This window comes from Tachysurus fulvidraco, chromosome 11 (assembly GCF_022655615.1).
Source record: "Tachysurus fulvidraco isolate hzauxx_2018 chromosome 11, HZAU_PFXX_2.0, whole genome shotgun sequence".
Classification (NCBI taxonomy): Eukaryota; Metazoa; Chordata; class Actinopteri; order Siluriformes; family Bagridae; genus Tachysurus; species Tachysurus fulvidraco.
Window position 1 is genome coordinate 4,998,684 of NC_062528.1, and position 20,913 is coordinate 5,019,596.

Sequence of the window (20,913 nt, forward strand, 5' to 3'; positions counted from 1 at the left end):
AGGCATGCTATGTTTACTTATCTAGGTTTGTTATACAATGTTATTTTGCTTTATGTTGAAGATTTGCTTATTATATAATATAGTTATAATTAACGGTGTATGCAATTATCATACTTGTTAATGTTATTACTCATAATTTGTCATTAGTGGTATACTAATTCAATTCAATTCGAGTTTATTTGTATAGCACTTTTTACAATTGACATTGTCTCAAAGTGGTTTTACAGAACAAAAACAAAATTCAAGATTAATATTAGACATATTTAAATGTGTTTGTATTTATACCCAATGAGCAAGTCTGAGGTGACTCAGTCAGCAGTGGCAAGGAAAAACTCCCCAGAATGGAAGGAAGAAACCTTGAGAGGAACCTGACTCAAAGGGGAACACATCCTCATATGGGTGACACTGGAGGGTGTGATTATAAATATACAGTCTGACAAATGTTGTATTGATGCAAAAGATCACATGGAGTTCACATCTCTTCTTTAGTATCGCAGAGTGTAACTGGAGCTGGTACATCTCTAGATGCCTCAAGATTCTCACAGAGTCTGCCTCATCTCAGACAGAAGACAATCGGAGCTAATAGTGCACAATATTATGGGACGTACTGTATTATGTGTGCGCCTGACTAAAGAGATCAGTTTTTAATCTGCTGGGAAAGTGTGTCTGAGCTCCGAACACTATCAGGAAGACTATTCCAAAGTTTGGGAGCTAAATACGAAAGTAGACCACCTTTAGTAGACTTTAGTAGATATAGATACCGCCTTTAGTAGACTTAGATATTCTGGGAACTATTAGGAGTCCTGAGTTTTTTTTATCTCAGGGAGCATGAAGGATTGTAACGTGTTAGAAGACTAGTTAGATAAATGGGAGCTAAACCATTAAAAGCCTTGTATGTATGTAGCAGCAGTAATCAATTCTAAAATTAACGGGTAGCTCCTTGGGCGCCGCAGCATAAATTGCTGCCCACTGCTCCGGGTGTGTGTTCACGGTGTGTGTGTGTTCACTGCTGTGTGTGTGCACTTTGGATAGGTTAAATGCAGAGAACAAATTCTGAGTATGGGTCACCGTATGTATGTAACGTCACTATAAAATTGTGGTTATATGATCATATTTTCTTGTCCTAGTGAGAACTCTGGCAGCTGCATTTTGGTTCTCACTAGCCTATTAAAGATGCAGGACAACCACCTAGTAATTTATTACAATAGTCCATTCATGAATGTCATGAATGTATGAACTAGCTTCTCAGCATCAGAGACAGACAGGATGTTTCTCAGCTTGGAAATATTTCTAAGGTGGAAGAAGGCTGTTTTTGTAGTATGGGCAATATGATTTTAAAATACAAGTTGCTGGTATATAATAATATAATAATATATGGTAATATAAGGTATATGATAATATATTTTATGATAATAATAATATATGTTATTTTTATTTTAGCCGGCCATAAGAGCTTCTTTTTTTTAAATTATCTTTAATCAGACACCTGTGGTGGGCTCATATTACCAAGATTAGAATCATTGTGGATGTGATTTCATCGATACTTTCATGGTACTTCGAGCTTTCTGGATGACCCCACACACCTCTCACACACACTCCTAACCCTCTGCCATTTGGAAAAAAGTACTGATGCATTCTGGCCTTTTGCAACCAGACATTTTCTACCGCTTATCCGAACTTCTCGGGTCATGGGGAGCCTGTGCCTATCTCAGGCGTCATTGGGCATCAAGGCAGGATACACCCTGGACAGAGTGCCAACCCATCGCAGGGCACACACTCTTATTCACTCACACACACACACACTAAGGACAATTTTCCAGAGATGCCAATCAACCTACCATGCATGTCTTTGGACCGGGGGAGGAAACCGGAGTACCCGGAGGAAACCCCCGAGGCACAGGGAGAACATGCAAACTCCACACACACAAGGCGGAGACGGGAATCGAACCCCCAACCCTGGAGGTGTGAGGCAAACGTGCTAACCACTAAGCCACAGTGTCCCCTTGTCCACCGTGTCCCCAAACGTGCCTTTTGCAACCAGACATATTAATTTAAATGCAAATGCAACATGTGAATAATGAGCTGCTTTAAAGAATGGTGACCTGTTGCATGATTTACAAAAAAAGAAACTGAGAAAGGGATGACCTGAAAGAGGCTAACAGGCATTGGATATTTCAGTTCCAGATTCTGGCCCAGAAAGGTGCATCACATACACCTTGAAGGAGGTAAGCTAAGAAAACTATGACCTTCTGCAGGTTAATGTTGTGGGATATATATAATGAGGTCCCCGGCCTAGGACCTCTCCCCCTCCACCACCGCCGGTCTTCGAGATCCCCACCCGGAACCGCTTTGCCCCCCTTCGCAAGGCGGACTGCGACAACGTGATCATCGGAGACTCCATCGTCCGCCATGTCCGTGCTACGGTGGCTAAAGGTAAGGCTCGCACTCACTGCTTACCTGGTGCTCGTGTTCTTGATGTCTCTGCACAGGTACCTAGAGTCGTGAGCAGAAACACCAGAGCTGTGGTTCTTCATGTCGGCTCGAATGACACCAGCCTGAGGCAGTCAGAGATCCTGAAGAGGGACTTCAACACCCTGGTGGAGACGGTTCGCAGCACATCGCCCACGACGAGGATCATCATGTCTGGACCACTTCCAACTTACCAGCGAGGAATTGAAAGGTTCAGTAGACTTTTCGCTTTAAATGAATGGTTACAGTCATGGTGTCAGGCTCAGAAACTACTCTTTATCGATAATTGGAATGTTTTCTGGGAGCGTCCTAGGCTATTCCGTGCTGACGGCCTGCACCCCAGCAGAGTTGGAGCGGAGATCCTCTCGGACCACATCTCCAGGGCGCTGAACACCTTCTGACTGGTAAACTACTCTTTAAATTTAAATCTTAATAGCCATCCTTCACCTCAGCACATTGACACAGAAAATGCACACATAGCTCACCCTATAGAAACTGTGTCTGTTCCCCGAGCAGTGAGATCCAAAAGTAAATACACGAGAAGTCCTCGAAATAATCTTACTGTAATTAGACCAGAAAAATGCCAAAGAAACAAACAAAAACAGTTCTTAAAGTTTGGACTTCTGAACATTAGATCTCTTGCACCCAAAGCACTTATTGTAAATGAAATGATCTTAGATAATAGCCTTACTGCACTCTGCCTCACCGAAACGTGGATTAAACCAAATGAATACATCAGTCTAAACGAGTCTACACCATCAGGATATATCTATAAGCACGAGCCTCGTCTGACTGGTCGTGGAGGTGGTGTCGCCACTATCCTTAGTGATACCTCACTGTTACCCAGAGAACACAGCATAGATTTAGTTCTTTTGAAGTGCTCGTCCTTAATGTTACACTATCGCACGTGCACACGAAGAAATCCCTTATGTCTCTTGCTCTAGCGACCGTGTACAGACCCCCAGGGCCCTACACAGTTTTTCTTAGAGAATTCACAGATTTTCTCTCAGACCTATTAGTTAACTTTGACAAAGCATTAATTGTAGGAGACTTTAACATTCATGTTGACGACACAAACGACGCTTTAGGACTCACATTTATGGACTTACTAAACTCACTTGGGCTCAAAAAAAAACATCACTAGTGCAACTCATCAACGTAACCACACACTAGATTTAATAATATCACACAGAATAGAAGTCACTGATATAGATATCATACCCCAAAGTGATGACATCACAGACCATTACCTTATAATGTACACACTACCTGTAGAACAGACTAACTGTGTCCCACCACGTTATCGACTCGGTAGAACCATTATTTCGACCACCAAAGACAGATTCACAAATAACCTGCCTGATCTGTCTGGACTTCTTAATGTACCCTCAAACTCAAACGACTTAGATGCAATGACTAACAGCATAGACGCTATACTCACTAGCACATTAGACACTGTTGCCCCAGTCAGATTACAGAAGGTTAGAGATAAAACACTTGCACCATGGTATAATAGTCACACTCACACCCTCAAGAGAGAAACCCGTAACCTCGAACGGAAATGGAGAAAAACTAAATTAGAGGTGTTTAGAATTGCGTATAAGGACAGTATGTCCAGCTATAGACAGGCTCTAAAAGCTGCTAGGGCTGAGCACCTGAGCAAACTCAGAAAATAACCAGAACAATCCCAGGTTTTTATTTAGCACAGTGGCTAGTTAAACAAAAAATCAGAAATCTGAACACACTATTCCATCACATTTCAGTAGTGAGGACTTTATGAGATTCTTCACTGATAAAATCGAAAGTATCAGGAATAAAATAGGTGACGCCCAACATATGAGAGCAACCAGTGACACAATCTCACCTAAGGCTTTACACAGCTTTACAAGTACAGGACAGGAAGAGTTAGATAAACTTATTACTACAGCTAAATCAACAACATGTTCACTAGACCCCATCCCAACTAAATTACTGAAAGAAGTGTTACATAAAGCTGGTGAGCCTCTTCTTAATATCATTAACTCCTCGTTATCTTTAGGTTACGTCCCGAAGTCTTTTAAGTTGGCAGTTATTAGGCCACTCATCAAAAAACCTAACTTAGACCCTAATGAACTATCAAATTACAGACCTATCTCACACCTCCCGTTTATGTCTAAAATACTTGAAAAGGTTGTGTCTGTTCAACTGAGCTCCTTCTTACAGGAGAGCAACATCCTTGAAGAGTTTCAGTCAGGTTTCAGGCCCCATCATAGCACAGAAACTGCACTTGTTAAAGTTACAAACGACTTGTTCTTAGCTTCGGACCAAGACTGTATGTCACTATTAGTTCTACTTGACCTTAGTGCTGCATTCGACACTATAGATCACAACATTCTTCTAGATCGCTTACAATATTACACAGGTATTCATGGTCAGGCTTTAAGCTGGTTTAGATCCTACCTGTCTGACCGATACCATTTTGTAGAATTAAATGGTGAATCCTCCAGTTTACTACCAGTTAATTATGGGGTCCCTCAAGGATCAGTTCTAGGACCTCTGCTTTTCTCTATATACATGCTTCCATTAGGGAACATTATTAGAAGACATGGGATTAGTTTCCATTGTTATGCTGATGACGCACAGTTATATATCTCATCAAAACCAGATGAAATAGCCACAGTGTCCAAATTAACTCAGTGCCTTAGAGAGATAAAAGACAGGATGAGCTGCAACTTTCTATTGTTAAACTCCGATAAGACTGAAATACTACTCATAGGTCCAAAAACCAGTGCACATAAACTCTCACAACTTAACTCCCATTTAGAGGGATGTACTGTTACTAGTAGCTCGACAGTGAAAGACCTCGGTGTTATATTAGACAGTAACTTGTCTTTTAAAAATCATATCGCCCATACTACCAAAACAGCCTTCTTCCACCTTAGAAACATTGCCAAGCTGAGAAACATCCTGTCTATATCTGATGCTGAGAAGCTAGTTCATGCGTTCATGACCTCTAGACTGGACTATTGCAATGCATTACTAGGTGGTTGTCCTGCATCTTTAATAAATAGGTTACAGTTAGTCCAAAATGCAGCTGCCAGAGTTCTCACTAGGACAAGAAAGTATGACCATATAACCCCAATTTTATCATCTCTACACTGGCTACCTGTTAGGTATAGAATTGACTACAAACTGCTGCTACTTACGTACAAGGCTCTTAATGGTTTAGCTCCCATGTATCTAACTAGTCTTCTAACACGTTACAATCCTTCACGCTCTCTGAGATCATAAAACTCAGGGCTTCTGGTAGTTCCCAGAATATCTAAGTCTACTAAAGGTGGTAGAGCATTTTCTTATTTAGCTCCCAAACTTTGGAATAGTCTTCCTGATAGTGTTCGGGGCGCAGACACACTTTCCCAGTTTAAATGTAGATTAAAAACTCATCTCTTCAGTCAGGCGTACACATAATACATCCCATAATATCATGCACCAGTACATCAGACCAGCGCATTTTTTATGAACGGCAGATATGTTAATCCCTTTCCACTGCTTTTCTCTTTGTACCCATCCCGAGGCATCCAGACACTGTACCAGCTCCCATCGTCCTCTGTGGGACGAAGCCTTTGGACATCCACTGAGCCGAGGCCGACTCTAAGAATCCTGAGACATCTCCAGTTAGACTCTGTGGTACTCAGGAGATCAGAAGTCCTTGAACCTCACACCAATACAACATTTAACTGACTGTATATTACAATCACACCCCCAGTGTCACCCATATGAGGATGGGTTCCCCCTTGAGTCCGGTTCCTCTCAAGGTTTCTTCCTTTACCAATTTAAGGGAGTTTTTCCTTGCCACTGCTGCCTGAGTCATCTCAGACTTGCTCATAGGGGAATAAATACATACACACTGTGAACTATATACATCTAATAATAATCTAGAATTTTTATTCTGTTAATTCTTATTTCTTTTATTATTCGTTATTTCCTTTATCATTAATTATGTTTACCTTCTGCTCTATGTTTATGTTCTGTAAAGCTGCTTTGAGACAATGTCTATTGTAAAAAGCGCTATACAAATAAACTTGAATTGAATTGAATTGAATATAAAACTTACACATACAGTGTCAGGAGTCAAGTGAAATTGCACATTGGTTCTAACTACAGCATTCCTATGGGTCACATGCTGTCCATGTATATCTATGCCCAGCAGAGTGTGCCACCAAGTACCAGGTCCAAAAAGAAGAAGCAGTCACACTGGGAACTCAGAACACTGGGAGCTAAGGGATATTAAGTATGCCTACATTTATGTGATGGAAAAGACAATGTGCATTAGTACATTGTACATAATGTAGTACAAATGTTTGTCCATTTCTGAGACAAGCCATGTTTCTGAATAATTGCACCAAGGGAGAGCATATATAGGGAGAAAAGCAGCGGGCCTAAACTAGAACCTTATGGAACACTAAACACAACCTTATTAAGTTTGGAACAGTTACTATTTAGAGCTACAAACTGATAACAATCAATCAAATAAGACCAGAGCCAGGAGAGGGCTGTCCCTTTAACACTAACAAGATCTTCTAGCCCATTAAGTAGAATAGAATGGTCAATGATATAAAAAACTGCACTAAGATGAAGTAACACCAGCAAGAAGACACAACCCTGATCTGTTTTGCATCTCACTATTAGTTTTACTTGATCTTAGTGCTACAATCACCTTAGACTTGCGCATTAAGGATTAACAGTAAATAGAAAAATGCTAATAAATGTACATATCGACATCCATATTTACAGAAATTCTGCTTTGAGACAATGTCCAAAGTTAAAATGTGGTAGCCTCGTGGTTGACACCACAATTGGACTACCAATCTGAAGGTTGCAAGTTTAAATCCCTGGTCCACCAAGCTGCCACTGCTGGGCTCTTACAAGTAACTCTCAATTGATCAGTGAAAAAATTAGATGTAAGTGACTCAGGATAAGGGTGTCTGCCAAATGCTGTAAATGTAAAAAGTGCAATAAATGAAATAAAATGATTAATTATTTATTTATTCAAATTCATGATTCTTGTTTTGACATGAATATATTTTACTGTTTCTTATTCAGTTTTCTAATTATTATGCAACATATTTTTGTTGGTGAAGAAAAAGTGGAAATCCAAAGTGGTTTTGTACTGACAGTAATGCAGAAGTCAGAAAATACATGCCTTATATTTTAGCTACCTTTTCTAATTTTGTGTTACTAAGTAAGACTAGAATTTAATCTCATTGAGAGAACAGTTCTGCTCCCGCTACTTTGAGATCTTTTCCAGCTGAAACTGCATGCAGTATGCATTACCATAAAGAATATAATAAAACTCTGCAATGCAAAAATCACTGCATGTATGTGTCATGATCAGCACACCTGCCTCACCTCCGCACTCACAACGGAGAGAATCGTCTCCGGAATACTAAGCGCTTCCGGACTACACTTCCCACTACACCCCGCTCAACCTAATCATGGCACCAGCTGTTCTCCATCAGCTGATGCGCTTAAATAAGGAAACAAACTTGATCTCATTGCGAAGTCTCGACTTGCTTCTGCATTCATTCCGAGCGTTTCCCGATTGTCTGTTCTGATTGTTTTTGATCCTGTTTCTGTTACCTGTTTCTCTGATTCTCTGCTGCATGCCCTGACCTCCTGCCTGTTCTTCGATTCCGATCTGCCTTTCTCTGACGTCTTTCAGCTTGCCACCCAGCTCTCCGCTCAAGCCCAACAGCTCACCGGACACCACCAACAGCTGACGCGACTCACCTCGCTCACCGGAGAGCTCGCTGCGGCGTTACAAGGTCTGCGAGGCACCGCTGCGGCTCCGAACCCTCTGCCACCGGCGCCCCTTCCGCCGGCCGATCCAATCGCGACTCCAGCCGTCACCAGCCCGCGGCTCGCCTTTCTCTGAAAAGTTTAACGGAGATCCTGGAAAATGCGGAGCTTTCTAAATGCAGTACCAGCTCTTTGTGGCGCAACAACCATCCCTGTATCCGACCGCCGCTAGCCGCGTAGCGTTTGTGTGCACACTCCTCACCGGGAAAGCGCTGGAGTGGCCACGGCGGTTTGGCGAGAGGATGGCTCCGCATTCCCCACGTTTGAACACTTCCTCTCCCAATTCCGCACTGTCTTCGAACACTCTGCCACGGGCGAAAGCGCAGAGGAGCGTTTGTTGGCCGTATCTCAGGGCGATCGCTCCGCCGCTGAGTACGCGCTGACATTCTGTACGCTCGCCGCCGAGACAGGTTGGGAGGAGAGACCCCTGAAGGTTATCTACCGCAAAGGGCTGCATCCGGATCTACAAGCCAAGCTCGCCTGACGTGATGAAGGGAGAGATTTAATGGAGTTCATTGACCTGTCCATCCGCATTGACAATTTGATGCGAACACGTCGACCTCCTACGTACGCCGCCCGACACGTGCGCGAGACCCTTCGACACAGCCCGACCGGCAGATCCCAAGCCCATGCAGCTCGACACCACGCACCTCACGCCTGAGGAGAAAGCAAGACGCTTCCGCTTCCAACTCTGCCTCTATTGCGGAGAAGCCGGACACAGACTGGCTGCCTGCCCCAACAAGCCGCCTGGCAGATGGAACACATCGGTGAGCCCTGATCCGCTCATTCCTCAATCTTCGAACTGCGCCGTGGTGCAGGTACAAATTGAAATACAGGGGAAAATGATTAATCTGTCTGCGATAATCGATTCTGGCGCCGTGGGTAATTTCATGTCAAGGGAGTTTGCTCAAGCTTCTGACGTGCCGGTAACCCCATGTGCTTTTCCTTTGGCAGTGGAGGCGGTAGACGGCAGGCCGCTCGGTGAGGGCCACATCACTCACATCTCCAGGAGTCTCCGGCTGCAGGTGGGCCCTCACCACCAAGAATACCTGCCTTTCCACATCATCCGCTCCCCACGTCACGCCCTCATCCTAGGCTTCCCCTGGCTCCACAACCCCGTCATCTCCTGGAGAGACCTGCACATCTCAAGCTGGGGCAAAGCATGCCACCGACACCAGCCACTCCCTACGGAAACCCCACGACCCAGCACCACGCTTTCCATATGCTCCACCTCCACCACCTCTAAACTCCCAGCGGAGTACTAAGACCTGACGGAAGCCTTCAGCAAAACTCGGGCCACCGCACCGGCCCAGTGACTGCACCATAGAGCTTCTGCCTGGATCCACTCCGGAATCTTTCCGCTGTCGCAGCCAGAGATGGCAGCCATGAAAGCTTACATCGAGGAGGAGCTCCAGAAGGGCTTCATCCGACCCTCCGTCTCCTCGGCATCCTCCGGGTTCTTCTTCGTGAAGAAAAAAGATGGAGGCCTCCTCCCATGCATTGACTACCGGGTGCTGAACGACATGACAGTCAAGTTCCGGTATCCTCTTCCCCTCATGCTGTCGGCTCTCGAACAGATCCGCCAGGCCCGATACTTCACGAAACTGGAGTTACGCAGCGCTACTACAGTGGCCACGACCACAGAGCTTGAAGGAGCTACAGCACTTTCTGGGGTTTGCAAATTTCTATCGCCCCTTCATTTGTGGTTTCAGTACGATTGCGGCCCCGCTCACCTCTATGACCAAAAAGTCCTCCACTCGGCTTACCTGGTCCCTTGAAGCTATAACGGCATTCCGGCACTTGAAAGCGAGCTTCACCTCAGCTCCTATCCTCCACCATCCAGATCCAGACCGGCCGTTCATAGTAGAGGCGGACGCCTCTAATACGGGAGTGGGGGCCGTACTGTCTCAACGCCAGGGCCCGGCCAACAAGATGTTTCCATGTGCATACTTTTCACGCAAGCTATCCCCGATAGAACGCAACTACGATGTGGGGGGCCGAGAGCTGCTAGCCATGAAGGTAGCATTCGAGGAGTGGCGGCACTGGCTAGAGGGCGCGGTACACCCATTCACCATGCTCACCGACCACCGGAACTTGGAGTACCTTCGCGCCGCCAAGCGCCTGAATCCCCGTCAATCGAGGTGGGCCATGTTCTTCACAAGGTTCTGATTCACGGTGACCTATAGGCCAGGGACCAAGAATATCAAGGCCGATGCTCTATCCCGCATGTTCCGTGAACCCGGCCTGGACGCAAGCCCCGAGTCCATCATCCGCGAGGCCCGCATCCTCGCTCCCATCCAGTGGGACATCATGACCGAGATTACCCAGGCCAACGCCCACACACCACCACCTGCTAACTGCCCTCCATCCCGGACCTATGTGCCCGAGAACTGCCGCACGAGCCTCCTGGAGCTCCTACATTCCAACCCCAGCTCCGGCCATCTCAGCATCACAGGCACCATACACCTGGCTCAGAACCAGTTTTGGTGGCCGACTCTAGCCACAGACGTGCGCGAGTTCGTCCAAGCCTGTACGATCTGCAATACCTCTAAGCCCTCTCATCAGCTCCCCGTGGGCTTACTGCTCCCCCTGCCCACGCCTCAGCGTCCCTGGTCCCACATTGCACACGATTTTGTCACCGACCTTCCCTGTTCCAACAACCACACGGTTATCCTCACCTTGATCAACCGGTTCTCCAAAGCCTGCCGTCTGATCCCCATGCTGAAACTTCCCACAGCCTTTCTAGACCGCAGAGGCATTGTGTCTTCCGGTACTATGGCCTACCCAAGGATATTGTGTTTGACCGGGGTCCCCAGTTCACCTCACGAGTCTGGGCGGCATTCTTCAAACAGCTCAACGTGAACATCAGTCTCACCTCGGGGTACCACCCGCAAGCCAACGGACAGATGGAACGGCTGAACCAAGACCTCGTCCGGTTTCTACGCTCTTACTGCCACAATAACCAGACCGACTGGAGCACATACTTGATGTGGGCTGAGTATGCTCAGAATTCTCTCCTCAATCCCGCCACAGGCCTAACCCCGTTCCAGTGAGTCCTGGGATTTCAGCCTCCTCTGTTTCCCTGGTCCGATACACCCTCTGACTTACCGGCTGTTGACGAGTGGTTTCGTCGCAGAGAAGACACGTGGAGCGCTGCACACCGGCAGCTAGAGCGAGCCATTCGCAGGCAAAAAGCACAGGCCGACAGACGCCGCCGTGAGCACTCTGACTACCAACCCGGACAGTGGGTCTGGCTATCCACCCGCGACCTCCGCCTCCATCTGCCCTGTCGTAAGCTCAGCCCACGGTTTGTGGGTCCATTCCAAATCATCAGACGGATTAATCCGGTCTCCTACCGCCTGGCACTGCCCTCGTCATACCGCGTATCTCCCACCTTTCACTCCTCACTGCTGAAACCCGTGGAGGGACCACAGAGAGACCCAGAAACCTCCACTGAACCACCAGCACCCCTCTTGGTTGATGAGGGAGAGGCATACCAGGTCCACAAATTGCTGGACTCCAGGCGCCGACGGGGCCGCCTGGAATACCTAGCCGACTGGGTGGGGTACGGCCCGGAAGAGCGCTCCTGGGTCAAGGCAGGGGACATCCTGGACCCCTCACTCACCGCCAACTTCCACCTACGACACCCGGACAGGCCCGCTCCCCGGTCTCGTGGAAGACCTCAACGTCGCACGCGTCCTCACGTCGGGAGCCGCTCGCAGGGAGGGAGCTCTGTCATGATCAGCACACCTGCCTCACCTCCGCACTCACAACAGAGAGAATCGTCTCCGGAATACTAAGCGCTTCCGGACTACACTTCCCACTACACCCTGCTCAACCTAATCATGGCACCAGCTGTTCTCCATCAGCTGACGCGCTTAAATAAGGAAACAAACTTGATCTCATTGAGAAGTCTCGACTTGCTTCTGCAGTCATTCCGAGAGTTTCCCGATTGTCTGTTCTGATTGTTTTTGATCCTGTTTCTGTTACCTGTTTCTCTGATTCTCTGCTGCCTGCCCTGACCTCTTGCCTGTTCTTCGATTCCGATCTGCCTTTCTCTGACATTGTGTTTGCCCTGCTCGTCCCTGCCTGTCTGTTCTGCCTATTTAAATAAACGCAGCAAATGGATCCTTACGACTCCGCCTTGTTACAGTATGTTCATGCTGGGAAACATTTTGATTTTGAAATTTACAGGATATATTTTATTGAATTATATATTTATTTATTTATTCATTTTTCCCCCACAAGTGGTCACTTCCAACAGTGTGTAGTGTCGTGTACCAGTCATTTTAGATTTCATGTCCCAGGCACCCTAAATTTCAACATCTACTCCTCAATTAACCGATGAGCAACCCAGTTTTACACCCACACCTGGCTCCCGATTGTCTGGAGTCTCCACAAAGACCAGATAACCCCATGCGGCTCATTGGGGCCAGCAAACAGAACACACACACACACACACACACACACACACACACACACACACACACACACACACACACACACACACAATGAGACATTCCGTTTACTAATAAAACCCAAGATAAGGTACTCTAAGGTTCTCATTCTTATAACCCTTTTTGTAATGTGTTTCTTCTTTTAAGGCTTGCCTGACTTAAAATTATTTGCTCCTTAATTTCCTGACAAGGGTGTATTTTATTCATGTGTCAGAAAACAACATTGTATTTTAAAATCCGTTATACTCTATCATCATATCTTACTGATCATGGCATGTTAATGTATACCTGTTCTAATGCCGTATGACCCTTTAAGGTCTGATGTCAGAATATATACGAAGCTATCGTTTTCTTTTTACTTCCCTAATGAAAGTGCATCTTGTTCATGTTTCATTTTTGTTTCTTTGCCTTTATCTTTGCCTTGATTAATGATCTATGTATGTAATGTACCGCTGCCTTCATACCGTCATTACCCTTCATGTTTAGTATCCAAATGACCACAAAATTATCGGTTACTCATTTTTCAAGCACTGGTGTATTTTAATTGAGCACAAAAGGCGCCATACCATCTTAATACACCCTGGATCAAACTTTAAAGTCATCTAAAAGTTTGATAGCTAAACCACGCCCACAGACACCTGAAACAAAGGGAGTTTTTCCCTTCAAAATCCCGACCGAAGTATTGGTCATCTTCCCAAAGATGAGTGGAGTTCGCGACCTTTAAATTGTCAGAAACACCACTAATCCGTGGTCAGACTTCAGGAACAGCTTCAAGACGACTCCATCTTCTTTCAAAGAAGTTCCAACAAGCTGCACTTCCAAGAACGACAACTGCTCTGATCTTCAGGAGAACTTGGAAGAATGTCTGACCCCACCCTAACTGACTTTTCAGAGATTTCTCTGTTGCATCCGGACTCTTGTTCAGTAAGTCAATGCAAGTAACCGTTTCCTTTACCAACCAATTTAGATGCGTAATTTTAAGTAGGAATCTTTCATTGAATCTTAAGGTGAATTTAAGTTTCTGTGACGATTTCCCAGTTAGGGTGTGTTTTAATTTTGAGTCTAAGCTTGCCATCCCTTTCCTTCCTTTCTCTAGTTTCTTCTTTCCAGTCTCTTCCTCCCTTTCCCCAGTTTTAATTTCTTTTGTTTTATTTTATTTTCATTTTCGTTTTCCCTATTTCTTTTGTTTGTTTGTGTAAGTTAGTTTTATGTTGTGTTTGTCTCATTCATTAAATGTCATAATTTTGAGCCACATGTGATTTGTCTCTGAGTATCGCTCACAAATTAAGGTACCTGCAACATCAGGTCTGAACTACATGCTCTATTGAGTTAATTTAATTTAAATTACGGTATACAGTAAAAGGAAAGCGAATCTTTCTTGGCCGGAAAGATACCGCCTTCATAGAATTAATAAAGGTATGCGGCCTGTTCGGCGGACGAACAGACCAAATAAGCGTAACGTTAATTCCAGTACCGTTAATTTCAACTTAGGTTAAAATATTTAGAAGTCACTATAACACGTTATAGTTGCTTATAAATATTTACCTTGCTTCGTGAGCCAAAATCGCTACAGTGTGTGCTGAGGTTTATATTTTGTGGCAGTCTAATACATACAGTGAGTATTATCCTATGCTGTGCAAGTCAATAAAGAGTTACAACTGTAAATCAATGGTTTTAAATTTAAATTAAATTAAAGGTCTAGTGCTCATGATGTTCTCATGACTTCACTCATGATGAAGTGAAGGCTGTTTTTGATTGTTTAATATTATATGAGGAATGTCATTGTAGCTTTTCATTTCATTTAGTCCAAAATTTGCAGACTAATTCACAGTTTGAATTAATACCATTATTTGTTAAATTAATTTAAATATTGTTAAATATAGCTTTGTTCATATTAGCGGTCTTTTGAATTTTAAGTCTCTAATGCTATCATTTCCTCTTTTAGAAATACTCATTGTGGAGAATGTGCATCCAGCTGACTGATTGATTGAGAGGACAGAACAGGCTAGTGAAATGTCTTTTTCTTCAAATATCCCAGCTCATACCCCAGGAATATGGGGTCATCCATGATACAGCACCCCGTCAGAGAGAGAGTGGCTGACTTTCACTGAACCACCGCTACACAAGCAAATTGAAGTGCGAGGCCCAGGTTGACTTAATTGTGTTAACCACTGACTGGTTATTGAACACTTTGTACATTTGTGTATGAATAATCAATTACACCAAGCAGGTGCTAATGACCATCAATTTCATACGTAGGTTGAAACAAAGTCATTAACTGAAAGAGAAACAGCAGTATTGTAGAAGGAAAAAACAAACTCTGCTACTAAGGTGAGGTTGTGGAAGACAGTTTAATATCACGGCTCACACACGGCAAGACTGAGCACAACAACAAGGCAAAGTAGTTACAGTATACTGCATCAGCCAGGTCTCTCTGAGACAGATTTGAAAACAGACCTTAATGCAGCAGAGGAAAGGCACATCATGTGTACTTCTCATCAATATCAGATGTCAATAAGTGCCATCAGCAAAGAACTGTCAGAAACCAGTGGGACCCAGATACACTTATCTACTGTCTGAAAAATTATCTACTGACCAAAAATCCACACCTCCAACATGGAATAATGGTGTCCTCAATACTGATCAGATTTTTCTGATATCATGCAATACCATCAGGGAGGCATCTGATTGGCCACAAATGTATTTTACATCAGGACAACAACCCCCAAACATACAGACAATGTCATTAGTATATATATTAAGCATAGAGAAGTCCTAAAAGTAATGATTTGGTACCCACAGAACCCTGATCTCAACATCATCGAGTCTGTCTGGGGTTACATGAAGAGAAAGAAGGCACCCTACATCTACAGAAGATCTGTTTATATATATACTTATAATAATATGCAAAGTTTTAAGGTAGGTGTAATGAAATGCTGTAAAGTAAGAAGAGAAGTCAATTATTTGGTGTGACCAGCCTTTGCCTGCAAAACAGCATCAATTCTTCTGGGTACACTTGCTAGTTCACACCTACTAGTTCCTTCAAAAACTGTGAACTAGCAAGTGTACCCAGAAGAATTGATGCTGTTTTGCAGGCAAAGGCTGGTCACACCAAATAATTGACTTCTCTTCTTACTTTACAGCATTTCATTACACATACCTTGAACCTTTGCATATTATTATAAGTATATATAAACAGTCAGATATTGAAGTTGATGTAAGGATCCGATCAACTTTGACACTCATGAAACAGTGATAGAGAGACAACTGGGTCTGAGCATCTCCAGAATGGCAGGTCTTGTTGGGTCTTGTTGGGTAGTGGTTAGTACCTACCAGAAGTGGTCAATTGGTGAACTGGCAACAGAGTCATGGGAGACCAAGGACCATTATTCTGGTGCAAAATGTTAGTGCTGGCTACAATAGCTGTCAGAACAAAGTGCATCATAATTTGCTGTCAATGAATGGCTGCAGACCACCGAGAATGACCATGCTGACCCCTGTGCACCACCAAAAGTGGACCATAAAACAGACTTTGGCAAGGTCTGAGTCTAAGTGGCTTCTTTTAGCAAGTTAATGTGCCAGATCCAATCCTACAGGACTTAAATGATCTGCAGAGGTCTTGTGGACACCAGGCCTTGCTCGAACTGCTTGAACTGCTCAAAATGTGGCCCAAGGGGAACGTGCATAATATAAAGCAGGTGGTTTAAAAGTTAAGGCTGATTGATGTAAACTTGGTATAATGCCCATTATTTAGTCCATTATGCAGGACTTAATACCATGTTAACATCAATCAGTTAGAATGTATCAATTAGAAAGTTTTCGAAGCCTATCAGTTTTTGCACATTGTATTGTTATAGATATCATTTAAAATGGGTTTTATATACATTTTGATATTACTTTACACAAAGAAAAGGGTGGAGATTTTTTTTAAGAATTTGGATTGTATACAAAATCAAAACATTTGGATTTCTTAAGAAAAGTATTTAGACCCTTTATCAACATATCTTTAACAGAAATACTAGTCTTTTATTCCATGGGTAGTTTTATACAGGCTTCGCAGTCCTGGATTTGCAGTTTTATTTCATCATTTTGGCAGATTGGGTAGTAATCATCTGTGAACCCCTACAGTATGTAGGTCTCTCCAAAACCTTTCCTATGTGGTTCAACCCTGGGTTTGGGCTAGGCCAATTAAGAAAATTCATAGTGAAGAAGCCACTCCAGCATTGTCTTGTAGCCATTGTTGTCCTCCAATCTAAGGTTGTGTGGAATCTGGTGCTTGTATTCATCAAGGACATCTCTGTATTTGACCACAATCACCTTTCCATAAATCCTTGCTTGATTTCCTTATAGGTCGGTGGGTAGGGTTGATTTTACACCCATTAACCTTCCAGATCTTCTCCCTAACCTAGGTAAAAAAAAAAACATTTACAAAAGGCTTGACTTAATAAATCTGTTTTCCACCTACATTTACTGATACTGTTTGAGTCCTGAACACGAATTGGAACGCTGTTCCATAACTGCAGGGCTTCGGGTAAAAGCTCTGCCCCATGCCATAGCGTTTATTATTTGTAACAACAAATTGCCTGCACATTTTGATCAAAGTGGGCATTGCGGATAATAAAAAAAATGTTTGCACAAGTAATGCAGTACACTGCTTTTTTGGCTCATTTGCTGTGATCACTTGCTTTCTGCTAACTATTTTTGTGAATTGTTCTGTGTATTTATAATCTTAGCATTCCCTGTTAATACTGACTCCTGCCTGTTCTTCTGACTTTGATTCTGGATTGCCCTTGTTTGGACTTGTTTGGCCTTGTTTGGACTTGTTTGCTGATCTGTATATAGTTGTACCTAGTATTCTTGGGGAGGTAGGGAGACCACCATTTTGTTTGTACCTTTTCTTGATTGTGTTTATTCTTAGGGAGATAGGGAAGTGATTTGTATTTTCTTTTTCTTTTGTTTGTTTATGATAAATGCGAAATTGACTGGGAGTCAGTGCATTATGGATAAGATAGGGAGGACAGTGATGCTCCTGATAACACACATTTTAAAAACTTGAGGCTGATGTCCAAGGGACCAAATGAGCACAATGACTCCTGTCAGCCAAGAATAGGAATAAAATACTATAGTGACTACAGGATCAGCAAAACTGCACAGTCGAAAATTGGAAAAATGTCACTTGGGTTCCATTTTCCGACTTCCCTGTGCAAATCTGAGCCTCAGACTGCTGGAAATTTTCATCTCAGCAAATTGGCCTTTACCTAAGCTTTAACTTTCTGTAAACTTCTGATTCAAGATAAAGAGGAAGCAAAAGTGTGGGCTTGATTAAATTTAAAGCTTTATTACACCTCACATAATCTATGTTTTAGTGATGAATAGTCTACTTTATTATGCAGCCATTTAATTGCATAAATTTTATGTTTTTCTCGATTATGTACATACTCACATGTCGATCCTTAATGTTGAGGAGCAGAGATTGGTCCTAGATTTTAATGTCTTATTTTATTAGCCAGCAGGTTGATCTGGGTTTCTACACAACATCAACGGGAAATACTTCACCAGCCCTGGCAACAGGCTATTCATTGGTTGACCTGGAAGCTCAGACGGTCTGCTATTGGCTGGCAGTACAGGCTAATTTAAAGAGAGCGATTTATCCTTGCGCAGCCTGGTGTGTTATTGCATGAGGCTGCAGCTCAATGCTCCACACTCTTTGACAAATTATTCTCCTCTGATTTGGGATAATAACTAGGTTCTTTGGAAATGTGGTACAGAACTTCATAGACTACAGTGAATAGAATTTTATTATGAATTGTTAAATTCAAGACAAGCAAGTCAATTAGGGCAAATGGAGGCAATTACAGCATCAGCAATCAATAATGCATACCTATAAGGCTGTACATTCCTCCTGTAAATACCACATTTTAATACTAGCTAGATGACTGTATCTGTTCGGTGTGACACACTGTTCACTTTGCAGCACAAACAGCTAAATGATCAGTTATAGATAAGTATTTTATCTTGGTACCATTGTAAATAGTAAATTGTTCCTGGGGTCAAGGTGTTTAAAGACACTGCCATTGCTTATAATGCTAGAGCTCTTTTTTTTTTTTTTTAAATAAAATTACTGATATCTGATACCATTATATTTATGCAGATTTACACAATAACCAGGACCAAAATGAGGATGAGATAAAATAAGATTTACAAATCAACTCCAAAACTTAATTGTGATTATATACAGGTTTGTCATTCAGGTTTAGTTTTTACAAATATGACACATCCTCCTCATTTAGGTACATGCTCATGATCGAGTACAGGCTGCCTTTGGTCTTTTGACATATCCAACCAGGAGAATATGGAGTGGAGAATATATGATCAAGTTCTGCTATATTGTATAATACAAAACCCACACAAGTTTAAAACATACTGTATATAACATACAGAAGATATCTGTATTATGCAGTGAGTTAGATCATCTAATTTGTTGCAGTATGCATGATATGACTTTATTTTCACTTGCTTCAGAGCAATGTCCTTCACTACACATGACCAAAATAGAGGCAATGCATCTATGACCACTTTTTTCTTTATTTATTTCTTTTTTCATGTCTCATTATTTTGGCTCTTGTGCAACTGCTACATAATTATTCACATTCAAGATAAGTGTCACCCAGGAGACAGCTAAAAGTAAAAAAAAAGGAAAAAAGAAACAAAAATAAATATATGAATGAAAAAAAAATAATACTGCCAAATACAATTTATGGTCCATGTTCTGATTGTGACACAGAAACACTGATGCTGATACTCCACTGTAGCTCAAACCAAATTGTGCATAACATGACAAAAAGCACTCGTAAATCGCTGAGAGCAGAAACATGTCATGATATAGTTTACTGAGGAAAAACACGTGCACAGTTAAGTGATCAATAGTGTTTTTCAAATTTCAGTCTAGCTAAAGAAAGAAAACATTTCATGTCACAACAGCAATGCCCATAACATATCAATTTATTCATAACAATCACAATTTTTAAATTAGCAAATCAAAAAAGATAAATATGAAGTAATCAATATGAAGCATGTTTTACTTCTCAATCATAAGAATACATAACATCCAAGGTATAAGTTAATAAAGTCAAGCGATTGTATAAATACATCACCAGCATGCACAATATTGAATTATTGATAGTATTATCATTATCTTACACTGACAAAACAGTATAGTTGGCAAGTGCAAAAATAAATTAAACACAGAAGTAAACCACAAACTTTGAAGCTGCAATATTTTTCTTATTTTCAATTTTTTTAAAGTCTCTGCCTCTTTTCACATGACCTTTCAAAATAACCTTTGGTTCCAGTAATGTCAGAACATGATGGTCATAATATTTAATTTTAATACTTTATGTTTGATTATTTTGAAGGTCAAAACATTCGCCTAATCTGATAAACATGCTGTTATTTGATTTTTTCTTTTTTACTAAAGTAACTGAACTCACAAATCATTTTTGTGACTAATACTGGAACCATTAAGGCTATTTTACAGACATTAAATTCAAGTGCTTTTTTGTTCGTTTTGTTTTTTAGCTCGTTCTCTTTTTTCTAATGCTTTTTACTACCCAGAAACATAAATTAGCAGCATCTGTTTATCTCTTTGAACTACATCAGTCCATGTGCCAGTGTGTGGCTGCAATTCCAAACCATCGACGATCTCTTTCTGGCTGATTGACTGACATTTTCAGTGGTTTGGCAAACGTCATAGAGAACTGAGACAAAGGAGGCTCGTTCAGCTATTATAGATTTCTGTTTATCCTCACAACTAAGACTTCAGCCCCCACCCCTTTTAACTGCCCTCAATATTTTTTTTCTTTTTGAATTCATGGAAAAATAAAGAACTGCCGCTGCAGAGGAAACCATGGCGAAAGCTGCTTGCCAAAGTCCACCAGCTGTATTTCTTAAATCATTTTTCTGCACAGAGAAAGATCTACCACTTAATTGTTGCCCTCACCGCCCTCGTCATCCTGCTGATCGCTCGTCCACAGTGTCAAGTTGTCTCGCAGCAGCTGCATGATGAGCGTGGAGTCTTTGTAGGAGTCCTCGTTGAGGGTGTCAAGCTCAGCGATGGCATCATCGAATGCTGTCTTGGCCAGGTGACACG

The 20,913-nt window shown here is 42.6% G+C and overlaps 1 protein-coding gene across 1 annotated transcript in view; it reads right to left on the bottom strand.

Moving 5' to 3' along the window:
• Positions 1-19,647: 19,647 nt before the first annotated feature.
• The window catches only part of ywhag2 (3-monooxygenase/tryptophan 5-monooxygenase activation protein, gamma polypeptide 2), a 10,012-nt gene continuing 8,746 nt past the window's right edge, over positions 19,648-20,913 (bottom strand). Inside the window, exon 2 of the mRNA XM_027136478.2 lies at positions 19,648-20,913. This exon is cut by the window's right edge and continues 490 nt beyond it. Within this exon, the coding sequence (XP_026992279.1) occupies positions 20,747-20,913 (167 nt within the window). The 3' untranslated portion in view covers positions 19,648-20,746.